The 12,810-nt window shown below is 39.7% G+C and overlaps 1 protein-coding gene across 1 annotated transcript in view; it reads right to left on the bottom strand.

The window, feature by feature from the left end:
* The window catches only part of ADAMTSL1 (ADAMTS like 1), a 371,558-nt gene that overhangs the window by 238,198 nt on the left and 120,550 nt on the right, over nucleotides 1-12,810 (bottom strand). The window contains exon 6 of the mRNA XM_036739597.1: nucleotides 6,629-6,703. Coding sequence (XP_036595492.1) covers nucleotides 6,629-6,703 — 75 coding nt within the window. The remainder of the gene's footprint in view (nucleotides 1-6,628; nucleotides 6,704-12,810) is intronic.

Genomic DNA, 12,810 nt, shown 5'->3' with positions numbered 1-12,810 from the left:
TGTATCCCCAGCATTTAGCATAGTGCCTGGTACACAGTAGGTGCTTAATGCATGTTTATTGAGTTGAATACCAGTCAGTCCCACAGGCTAAAAACAAAAGCAGAGGAACAGGGTCTTCAAATGGCTGATAAGAAGGAATTTTATCTTATATTTGCCTGTGAAAAACATAAAACCAATTGTGAATTATTTTTTTGGGGGGGGATTAAATTTCACATGACTGTAAGTTCTTTTAATTCTCAGTGCCGTGCACAGTATATTACATCCTATGTTACATATTTGTTGAGTTGGAACAAACAGAATTGAACAGGCTCAAAAATCCTCAGCCCAGCATTCAAGGCTCCCAAATGACTGCTTCTCCCATACCTGTTAACTTCATTTCTGTAAGTCTTCCAAAACCATCCCCTTTTCCTCTAACCACACTAGTCTCCTTCTGGCAATTCTCCCTTTCTCACAGTTTCCTTTCTCCATGCCTTTCAACTATTCCCTTGACCTGGAATGACCTCTTGCTGGCCAATCCATATCTACTCATTATCTTTATTATAGTCCACAACTAACTGTGCCATACACAAATCATTCCTTTGCTTGCATCTATACACAGTGTCTAGGTGGTGCCATGGTGCACAGAGCTAGACCTGGAATCAGGAAGACTCCTCTTCTGGAGTTCAAATCCAGTTTCAGACACTCTCAAGTTGTGTGACCCTGGGCAAATCACTTAACTCTGTTTGCCTCAGATTCCCCAACTGTAAAATGAGCTGGAGAAGGAAATGCAAACCACTCCAGTATTTTTGCCAAGAAAACCCCAAATGAGGTCACAAAGAGTCAGATGCGACTGAAAAAAAGACTGAACAAAAACTACAGTTTACTGGTACACATTTCCAGTACTTGCTCATATCATTTAGATAATTAATCTTTGCATGTCTTTTCTCCCCACATAAGCTGTGAGATCTTTGGGGGCAGAACCATTCACAGTCATCTCATTACCTTCACAGTTTGAGCCTCACTATCTTAAGCTTTTACTTGTTGGATAGTAATTGCTGGGCCCATCCTATCAACTCTAGCACAAAGTTACTTCTTCTTAGAGACAGCCTATATCTGATTCCTTGCATTTCTTTTCTTTCTTTTTCTTTTCTTTTTGGGGAATGGAGGGGATCAGAACCATCATTTAATTGGGTAGGGAGATCCTCGTGAAAAGGGATGGGGGCAGGGAAAGAGGCATATGACAGGCATTTTTTTTATTACCTACTATGTGCCAGGCACTGGGCTAAGTACTTTACAAATATATCATTTGATAGCTAACCTACTAATGTCAATCAGCATCTGCTATGTGACTTTTAATCTTACAACACTGCTGGGGACACTGGGAAGTTAAGTGAGTCCAGGGTCACCCAGCTAGTTTGTTTCCAACGTGGGACTTGAACCCAGGTTTTCTAATTCGAGACACTATGTCATCACTCTTTCACCCTTATACTTCAATTTAATTCTATAAACATTTGTTAAGTGATTCCTTTTTGCTAGGTACTAGTATGAAGAAAAGAACATGAAAACAGTCCCTGCCCTGCCTGATTTCCACGGGCAAAACAGCCTGTATACAGATTTCTAAATATAAAAATATATACAAAGGAAGCCCAGAGTAAATGTAATTGGAGGGCAGGGGGGAAGCCCTAATAACTGAGGGGATAAGAAAAGTCCCCATGTAGGAGGTGGCAGCTGAGGTAATCCTTGAGAGGAGTGAGAGACTTCAAGATGTAGAGAGGAGGAAGGAGAGAATTTTGGTCATAGAGGAACAGTGTGCTCAAAGACTGGCCCAGAGGTAGGAGATGGAAAGTTCTGCATAGGAAACAGCAGCCAATTTGGCAGGAACATGGGGGTGTCATAGAAAATAAATCTATAAAGATGGGTTGGAGCCACACTGTAAAGGGCTTTGACTCTCAAACAGAGGAATTTAGACTTTATCCTAGAGTCAACAAGAAGCCACCTTTACCTCCCAGGGGACCTCCAAACAGACCTAAAGGTAAAGGCAAATGTTTGTTGCGTGAATTAACTATTTTTTTTTTACTACTCATGTCACTGATTTCAGTGAGGTACACACCAAGGGTGTATTAATACATACTTGTTGGATGAAGGAGTAAGTCAGGCATATGGAAAAATTTCCTGATTACTGTAATTTGTTATTCAGTGAGCTTGTATGAAGTTGTATGGAGTTACCCTCTGGTCACGAGGTGCACCGAGAAACACAGCATAGTGGACTTGAGAGTCAGGAGATACCCACGTTCAAATCTGCTACTTAATAATATTTAACATTTAACATTAGACAGCTCCCGTGCATGTGCCAGGCATTGGGCTAAACCCTTTATAAATTTGAATCTCATTTGATTCTCACAGCAAGCCTGGGCGATAGGTACTATAATTATCCACATTTTACAGATGAGGAAACTGAGGCAAACAGTTTAAGTGACTTGCCCAGTGTCACACAGTTAGCAAGTGTCTGATGCTCCATTTGAACTCTGGTCTTCCTGACTCCAGTGCACTAACCACTGTACCACCTTGGGCAAGTTGTCCCATTGGCTTTCTGAAGCTAAGTTGCCTCATAACGTTTATTATTAGTGCCTAAGAGTAGGTAACCAGTACTTGCCTACTTTATGAATTTGTGAGGAATAAAACATTGAAAAGCATTTATTAAGAGCTTGCCATGTGTCAGGGCCTGCGCTAAGGGCTAGCAGACACAACTAGAGAATGTTGTAATAAATCTGAGCTATTATATGAAAGCATTCTAGATGTAACCTGGAACTAAGGTTCTACTCTGAGTAGGTGAAAAATCTTGGTAACTAAGCATGTGTCTAATGGCTTTTCCAAAAGTAACTCTGTCCCCTTCTCCAGGAGAGGGCAAGTGCCAGGTGGCTCACTGACCTGTGGAAATGCTGCCATTCCACACCATAGAGGTAAGAGTCAGCATCAGTGTAGTACCCTCTGCCCTCACAGAAAAATGTAACTTGGTTGAAAGGAGCCCAACCGCAATAACCTTATATTGCTCTAGACCAGGGGTGGGGAACATGTGGCCTTGAGGCCACATGTGGCTCTCCAGGTCCTCAAGTGCAGCCCTTTGACTGTATCCAAACTTCACAGGTTCCCCACTCCTGCTCTAGACTCTGGAGAGAAGCTCTAGACCCTTTTAGGTTCTGGTTTTTTGTGGGGTTTTTTTTTGCTCTCTTCTCCCCCTCCCCCAAACCTCATTAACCTGCTCTCTTAGGCATGTACACAGACTGCTCTTAAATAGGATTTCTTAAACCTGACTTCCGTGAACTTAAAAAAAATAGATTTTAATAACTATTTCAATATCATTATTTTCCTTTGTAACCTTATTTTATTCATTTAAAAACACTCTGAGAAAGGGTCCATATGCTTCGTCAGACTGCCAAGAGGTCCATGACATGAAAAATGTTAAGGACTCCCGGTCTAGAGGCATATTATCCAATCCAGTCCTATTCACTGCATAGACAGAAATTCCTTCTATGGATAGCTGAAAGACATCTCTCTGGCCTCTTTTTAAACAATTCCAGGGCTGGGGAGCCCACTACCCCATTCCAGTTTTAGACAGCTCTAATGGTTCCAAAGTGTTTCTTTATACTCAGTTTTCTGAAATATGTCTCCTCATAACCCATTAGTCTTACTTCTACCCTGTGGAGCAAGATGAAGTAAGCCAAATCATTCCTTCCCTGTGATAGCCCTTTGGATGCTTGAAGGCAGCTACCATACTGCCACATGTCTTCCCTTTTCCAGGCTAAGCATCCCTTGTTCCTTCCACTGATCTGATGGCCTGGTGTCCTCTTCCCTCACCTGTCCTTGTAGCCTCCCTCTGAAAAAAGCAATGATAACAGTAATAGCTGGCATTTATGTCGTGCTTTAATGCTTGTAAAGGGCTTTATAAATTTATCTCATTTCATCTTTGCAGAATCCTCTAAGGTACACCTTACTGTTATCTTCCTTTGACAGGTGAAGAGACTAAGGAAGACAGAGGTCAAATGACTTGATAGGAGTCATACAGCTGGCAGAATTTGAACTCAGGTCTCTCTGACTTCTCAGAACTTCGAGTCCAACACTCTATTGATGGCACCACCTGGTTGGCTGCCTTGGCAATACTCCAGTCATCTAAGACTTGAATAAAGTATTCCAGGTTGGGTTTGGCCAGGACTACAACCTCCCTCATCTTGGACACTGGATTGTAGTTGTATTAGAGAATTTTTCTTTTCCCACATCATTATGTGAACTGAGTTTTTTTCCCACCTGACCTAAGCCATGTCCCCCCCATCTTGTACTGATGATTTTCAAGCCTAAGACAAATTTCCTAGATACATTCTACAGTCCAATATAAATTCCATTTAAATTTCTTCTTGTTAGCTTAGGCCCATCCTTTGAACCCCAAAATATCTTTTTTGAATCCTGATGGCATTACAGACAATATGCAAACAACATATGCTAGCTTTTTTTTTCTCCTAGCCTTGTATCATCTACAGATTTGATAAAAGTGCCCTCTGGCCTTTATCCAACTAATATTATCACTGGCCTTGCAACAGAAGCTGGTTCTGGCCTAGACCTGAGGTCTAAGGCTACTCTGGCTGTGGGACTGAATTGGCTTCCTAAGGCTCCTTCAGGAAGATGACCTAGAGCCCGGCCAATCCATCTGGGTCTGTTCCAAACTGGACCTAAATACCCGAGACTCTGCCAAAACTGGATAGGCCTCTGGGAGTAGGGAGGGAAAGAATGGAGGAGGAACCCAATGTTGCTTACTCAGACATTCATTTTGCTGTACAATCTGCAAAAATGGTGGCAGGGAGTGAGAAGAGGGAGAGTGGGATAATTACTCCTTAGAAACAATAGTAGAATTTTCAACAAGAACTCAGTGTGATGAAATAAAGGATTTCGCAAATTTTATTTCACATTTTTGTTTTCTATAAATCTGATTGGCTTTCTAGCCCTTGGGTCACTTGGCTGATTAAGCTAAATAGCTTAGTTTTCCAGTTTCGTAGTACCTTCATAGCAAGTAAATCTGAGAGACTGGTCTATTCTAAAGTACTCACTTTAGTCCATTCCTTTGGGCTCACTACTTTCTAGTGAAGCCAGCTTCTTCCTCATTTTCTGATGGCCTTGGCTCGGATATTTTATTTTAGCATGTCACTGCCCAGAAAAATACTGTTTTTGAGTGTGGTTGCTACACCGGCAGTGAGCCGGCAGTCAACCCTGCTCTATTCTCAAAGGGGAAAAAGAATCGTTTGAACAGCTATAGTTCACACGCACATATATAATCCTTTGACATGGGAACAGTGTATTTTATGGAGTTATCCAAGGCTAGAAATGAACTTGGTTTCTGAGGAGGTGAGAGATCAGCCTCTCTTGGTTGTGCTTAAGTTCCATTCTATTCTTTCTTATACTTTAAAGACACCTACAGGTTCCATGCATTCTCCCCTCCCCACTATCACTATCATCAGACATTTTCATTTGTATTTTTATAAAGAGCACCAGAGTTGGTTTTCTTGTTTTACTGTTAGGGGTTCCAATTTATCTTTCTTGTTTCTTAGTAATGATTTCATCTAAACTCCATGGCCAAAAGATAATGTTTGCTACTTAAGGCAGTTGCATATGCATGTGTGTGTAGGAGGTGACAGAAGATAGATCATTTACTGGGAAGAGAGAATCAACCACAGTGGAGCTGATCAGGGTTGCCCAAGGGGCCCGTTAAACTGAAGAATTTCAGTCAAACTGAACTTTTAAGAAAACCTTAGGATGTTCTCCCTGCTCCCCTTCCTGGTTTATAGCCCATAATTTTCCACTTGTAATTCACAGATCTACATCTAAATAGCCATAAACTTAAAAGGAGAAAACAATTTTTAAAAGGCGACCCTGTATAGCTAAGAGGCCAAAACTGAAAATCAGTTCTTTCCATGAAGTGAAAAAATTTTGGTGAGGCAACTCTACCACCGGGTGCTGGAAGCTGTAAACAACATGCCTACCCTTGGATTCTGCCTTCTACCTACTGCTAACTTAGGATATCAGGACTGTATGACTCTACTATTAAGTAAGCACCCAATAAATGCTCATTGACTTAACTTGGTAAGTTGCATTTCTTGGACACACAGTAGGTGCTCAAAATCATTTGTTGAATCGAATTATTTCCCTTAGATGCTACAGGTTAGAAACCTGTATGTTTATCTTATTTTACTCTGAACTGAAAGAATAAAACAGGTGAAGAAATCAGGGGAAAAGGAGAGACAGAGAAGAGGAGGGGAGATAGAGAGACAGAGAAACAAAGGGATGGAAAGAGAAAGATAGTGGAGAGACACTATTTAGGAAAAAAGAAACATGTCAGCTGGGTGTGTATATTCTGTACTCTTCTCTGTCAATGTGGTTAGAAATAACTTCCACAGAGCTTTCTAGCATCAGATGAATCAGCCAAGAGATAAACAGAAGCATTCAAAAAATAAATTTTTATAGTAGAGTTGAAAGATTTGTTATTTCTGTGTTTTAGTTTCTGGTGGGAAGAAAAAAAGAAACATAAACCTCAATCACAAATAGAGGAATAAAGACCTTGCCATAGTTCATTATCTACAGGAAGACAATTAATCAGGTTACTTACACAAGTGATCAGGTCCCTTTAAGACAAGGCGAACATGTCTGCTTCCATAGGGAATGGCAACCACAGTATCATCAACTGGAGAGAAACAAAATAGAACAGATTTATACATGTATACAGAGATAATCAGTTTGGGGTTCTGTGGTTTTTTTTAACAGTTGAAAATGAAACCTGTACTAAAAATTATCTCCCCAACTTACCTCCCTACAAAGTTACTCAAAAGCAACTACTAGGGTCTTGTCCTTCTTTTCCTTCCTTCCTTCCTTCCTTTTCCTTCCTTTTTTTCTTTTCCTTCCTTCCATCCTTCCCCTCTTCCTTCCATCCTTCCTTCCTTCCTTTCTCTCTCTCTCTAATAAATGAAAAAAGATTGAAAAGGGGACTTTCAATTTTTCATTTCAGATTTTGTTTCCAAATAAAACATAATTTATTTTAGACTGTCCCATAACTTTGGCTTATACTGTTTGCGATGAGAAAAGTAGCATGATTTGGTGCAGGTAGAGCTGATCTTGGCATCAAGAAGCCCTGGGTTCAAGTCATGCTCTGCCACTTATTAGCTGTGTGACCATAAAGAAGTCACCTAACCACTGTGAGACCCACATGAATCTTTAAGAAATACTCTTTAATTTTAGCTGGGAGAGTAATAAGCGAAAAGACCAAAGGGGGAAATAGAAAACATATATATGTGTGTGTATATAAATATACATTCATAAAATAGAAATATGTGCATATATGAATATACAGTAATAGAAATTATATAATTATGTATACAAATACATATATACACATGTGTATAGTACATGCATACATATATTCTATATCATATGTATGTATAATATATACATTATGTTTATATATAGTACAATATAATGCTCATAAACATCTATGTATGTTTGTCTCTTAAGTGATTAAGAAGTAAGGGGCCACAGTTCCTGATTCTTTTGAATCCTCTGTATGGTCTAGTACACAGTAGGTACATAATAAGTATTCGTTAACTTTTCCTTTTAAAAAAACTGGCAAAAGCCTTAGCTCGGCAGTGTCTGTCACCATGCGCAAATGAACACATTTTCCTTTCCAGGACCTCACAAGCAGGTTCACTTGTTTTTCTTTTACTCTTTATAGCTTATTTTATTTTGTTTGTAATAGCTTTGTAATAAGGTGGGTATTTAAAGAAAAAATAACCATTAAAATGATCTTCCACCCTGAAGGAAATCATTAGAATAACAACCAAAGAAAGCCAATGGGCAGTCTTACTTACAATTTCACTGATAATATAAATGCCAACTTAGACCGTGTAGTGCTTTTCAAAAGTTTTCAAAAAACTTTCACTTAGTTTATAGTAACTCACCCATGAGGTAGGCAGGGATGTTAAAAGCTTTCATTGTCACGTCCTTTTAAAATTGTCACAGTGCTTGTACCTATGTAGCACTATTCATTATCTTATTTAATCCTCAAAACAATCCCAGGAAGTACTGTTGCTATTGTTACTTCCGTATTAGAGACAGAAAACTGAGCCTTGGAGAAGTTAAATGAGTTGTCTAAGGTCACAAAGCTAGTGGGAGTGAGAAGTAGGATTAGAACCTAGTTCTTGATTCTGAGTCTAACACTAACCATAATGCCCCATGAAGGGCTCTGCTGATAACATCCTGGTGAGTTACGGAGTGAAAGTATTCTTATCCTAATTTTACAGATGAGAAAAATGAAACTCAGGAAGATTAAATCACTTGCCCAAGGTCACAGGGTCAGTGAAATAATCCAGGGAGGAGAAAGTCTTTCAGGTTTAAAACTCATTTCTATGTTCAAATGCTGTCTGGGAGTCTGTTTCCATAAACCTTTTAAACAATGTTTTGAGAGTGTTTAAATCATCAACATTTCAATGTGCTCTCTCTCTCTCTCTCTCTCTCTCTCTCTCTCTCTCTCTCTCTCTCTCTCGTCTGTTTCTCTCTCTCTCTGTCTCTCTCTCTCTCTCTGTTATTTGTTTAAAAAACCAAGTGCTTGAGACATTTCAGAACCATAGACTACCAGAATTTGAAGGGACTTTAGAACACAAAATGCCAAAACCAGAAAGGAGCTTAGAGCTCATGTAGTCTAATTCCCTCATTTTACAGATGAAGCAACCGAGGCTCAGAGATGGAAAGTTATCTTGCTCGCTATCATACACTAAGTTGCAGAAGTGATACTTGAACCCAGGGCCACAGGTTCCAAATACTGTGTTCTTTCTATGACTTCTTACTTCTGAAAATGGAGTAAACTCCTAATTGGAGCAGTCATCATGAGAAATTTGGATCCAACCTGTTCTGGGGGAGGAGTTGTTTTCCTAACATCCCACTCCCTGTTTCCTACCTTCTAGCCAAAGACTCTTATCTTCTATTCTGATCCTCCTTTTTTATGCCTTGCTGGCTTTGTTTTCATTATCCCTATGCCTGCAATGCCCTCCCTCATCCATTGCTGTCTACTGATGTCCCTCCTTTTATCAAAAACCCAATTTAAGTTCCATGAAGCTTTCCCTGACACTTTCAGGTAAAAGTGACCTCTCCCTTAAATGTTTGGCTTCCCTTTGTGTGGACTTTGTGTTTCTCTCACTCTCCCTTGCATCCTAATTATTTGTGTACTTGTCTTTGCCCCCATTTAGACTGTAAATTCCCAGACAGCATTAACTATATTGTCTCTATATTTATATCCCTGACATGGTGCACACTGTACAGTCAGAATTCATGTGTGTCATGTGTTTTCCACATTTGCTTTTGTAAACATGAAGCTCTGTTGAGAAGATAAGCAGGGGAAAGTAGAACTGTCATGCTAAAAAAGTCAGAAGCAGTCTTATCTCCCACATACCTCTGAACTAACCACACAAGATCTGATCAATGAAGATGTATCCATAAAGCACCTACTATGTGTCAGGCTCTGGGGATACAAAAACAAAAGTGGGCCAGGCCAAGCCTTCAAGGCACTTGTACTCCATTGGGGGAAATAAGAGCTGGTTCTAATTCTGTGAAGATGTATCAGTAAAGCACCTACTATGTGTCAGGCTCCGGGGATACAAATACAAAAGTAATTCAAGCCATGCCCTCAAGGCACTTATACTTCATTGGAGGAAATAAGATCTGGTTCTAATTCTGTGAGGTGTGCTAGGTATCTTGAGGTACATAAAATTAATATATGACAAAGTCGTTGCCTTCCTGAAGCTTCACTTAAAAAAACTCAAGTGGTTCCCCATCGTCTTCAGGACAAAAGAGAAGCTCCATATTTTTTGGCATTGAAAGCTCCTCATAATCTGGCTACAAGCCTACGATTACAGCCTGATTAAATATTACTCTCCTCACGTGCACACTCTATACTCTGTCCAGAATGGACTATTTACTCCTTCCTAAATTTGACAATCCCTCTGTTCCCTTACACAAGCTGTCCTCCATGCCTGGGACATTGTCGCTTCTCGCCTCCACTTCTCGGAGCCCCTAACTCAGGGCTTAACTCAAGCTTTACCTCTTTCAAGAGGCCTCTCCTGATTTTGCCCAATTAGTAATGCCTTTCACTGTGTATTATTTATTTTGTATACATCCTACATTTATTTTTCTGAGAATATACTTTACACCCCAGTAAAACATATGCCCTTTGCAGCAGGGACTGTCTCACTTCCATCTTTGTATCATTGGGATTTAGCACAGTGCTTAGTATGTGGTAGGAGTCAAATAAATGATTGCTGGTTGACCATTTTGCAAAGAAACCCTGGTTGACATTTTGAAAAATCAAGTGCTTGTTTGAGTCCCTTTTATTTAGCAACATATATATATATATGTATATGTATATGTATATGTATATGTATACACACACACACACACACACACATATATATATATATATATATATATATATATATTAGCATTTTAGAGTTAAATGGTTTACCTTTGATTTTTTTTTTAAAAAGCTAGTTCTGTATTTATGCAGGGTAAAGATTTTACAGGTACCAATTTTCCTTCAGTATTCAGTATCTTACTGATCTGATAAAACTCATAGCTCTGTTTTTCACATCACCCAGAGCTGGGGGAAGCAAAACCAAACCACCCGACTCAGTTCCAGGTAGAAAAGTTTTGAGTGTTTGTTATATAAAAACAAGAAAAGGAAAAAAAAATTGGGACCAGTCCCACAATGCTCTTAAGGCATATGCACAAAGAAATGCTCTTTGAAGCTTTTTAAAAAAAATTGTTACTTCAGTTAGAGCAACTGGATTTCTAGAAATAGAAAGTCTTTGTTTATCTACAGGTCAAAGAGAGTGCATGTAAAAGGGAAACTCTGGTCCTGCACACTTTCAGGTCATTGCCTTCTCACCCACTCACTACTAGTGGGCCTCTTTTTTTCTCTGAAGAGGGAAGGGACCATTATTCCTCAGATGCTGACATGGCACTCTTCCTTTGCTAGGTCAAGCAGAGCGGGGCAGAAATTGGAGGGGTTCACTTCCTTACGGAAAAGAGCCATGTTTCTTTCCTGCACCTTGGTTTCCTCCTCTTCAAAAGAAAAAAAAAAGAGTGGGATTCTGAAGGCAGTAGGACAGAAAGAATGAGCAGCTGAGGGAGAGGGGAATTTTCCCCTTCATCTCACTAGTAGCAAGCCTGATGTTAAATATAAGCTCGACAGAAAAGACTTCTGAATTTGCAACCAAAGGATGTGGACTTAAATCCCCCCTCTGCTGCTTACTACCTAGATGACTTGGGGCAAGACCTTTCTCATCCTCAGTTTCTTCACCTATAAAATGAGGATGATAATCACGCCTACCACAAAGAATTGTGAAAGTCAGAGCCAACTAGAAAATTCAAAATACAGAGGTTGAAAAGAAACATTAAAAGGTCACCATGAAGGAACGATCATCAGGAACTAACCAAGAATAAACTGCTTACATTAGAACATGGGGAGATGATATGTGTGTTCCTTTTGAACTTTACAATCATCAAAGGTCATAGAGGGAGTTCAGTTAGACAAAGGCCCTGGGGGTAGTTCTGCTATGTTTTGGTGATCTGAAAAGAAGAATGGAAAGGAAAGGGAAGAGTAAGAACATACTAATGGGGGAAAGGGAGAAGGATAGGGAGAGTTATCTCACATACTTGGGGTATACAAGCAGATGCCTATACAGATAAGGAGGATGGGATGCAGGGGTGTGGGTGACATTTGAACCTTTCCTTCATCTGGACTAGCCAAAGGAGGAAAAAATACATAATGCACATACACACACGTGTAGAAGGTTATGGAAATATATTTCACTTAACAGAAAAATAGGAGGAAAGTGTGTATGTGTATTTGTGTGTGTGTGTGTGTATGTGTGTGTGTGAGAGAGAGAGAGAGAGAGAGAGAGAGAGAGAGAGAGAGAGAGAGAGAGAGAGAGCAGGGTTTATAAGAGAGAGGTCAAAGAAGAGTTAAGTCCTAAATTAAAAAAATAAAACTCTCAGGATGTGCAAAAATACTCATAGCAGCTCTTCTTGTGGTGGCAAAGAATTGGAAAATGAGAATTTGCCCCTCATTTCAGGATGGGATGATCAAGCAAGCATATGAATGTGATGGAAGACAGTTGTGCTACACAAAATAATGAAAGGGCTGCTCAGAGAAGCTTGGAGACATTCGTATAGATCGATGCAGAGGGAAGTGAGCAGAATGAGGAAAACGGCTGATACAGTAACAAGAATGTTGCAAAGACAAACAGCTGTAAAAGATTTAGGAACTCTGATCAATATAATGATCAGCAATGATTCCAGATGACACATAGTGAAACATGCTAGCCCCCTCCAGATAGAGAGGTGAGTGATTCAGAGTAGAAACTAAGGCTAAGACACACACGCTAAGACACACACACACACACACACACACACACACACACACACACATACACTGGAAATGGCTAAAGTGGGGATTTGTTTTGCTTGACTACACATATTCATTACAGGTTTTCCTTATTTCCTTCCTCCCTTCTTTTCTTCCTTCCTTCCTTATTTCTTTCCTTCCTTCCTTTGTTCCTTCTTTCCTTCGTTCCTTCCTTCCTTTTTCAATGGAAGATGATGGTAGAAGAGGTGGGATGGAGAAAAGGTGAATTTTCATTGATTGAAAAAAATAAAATTTAATCAAAAACACATGAAGCAGGATATTGAATATGGAAACTCTCTCCACTGACTCAGGGGGGCAACTCATCTGCAACTTTTAGTCTT

The sequence above is a fragment of the Trichosurus vulpecula genome, chromosome 9, assembly GCF_011100635.1.
Source record: "Trichosurus vulpecula isolate mTriVul1 chromosome 9, mTriVul1.pri, whole genome shotgun sequence".
Classification (NCBI taxonomy): domain Eukaryota; kingdom Metazoa; phylum Chordata; class Mammalia; order Diprotodontia; family Phalangeridae; genus Trichosurus; species Trichosurus vulpecula.
This window is presented reverse-complemented; position numbering and strand designations above follow the sequence as displayed.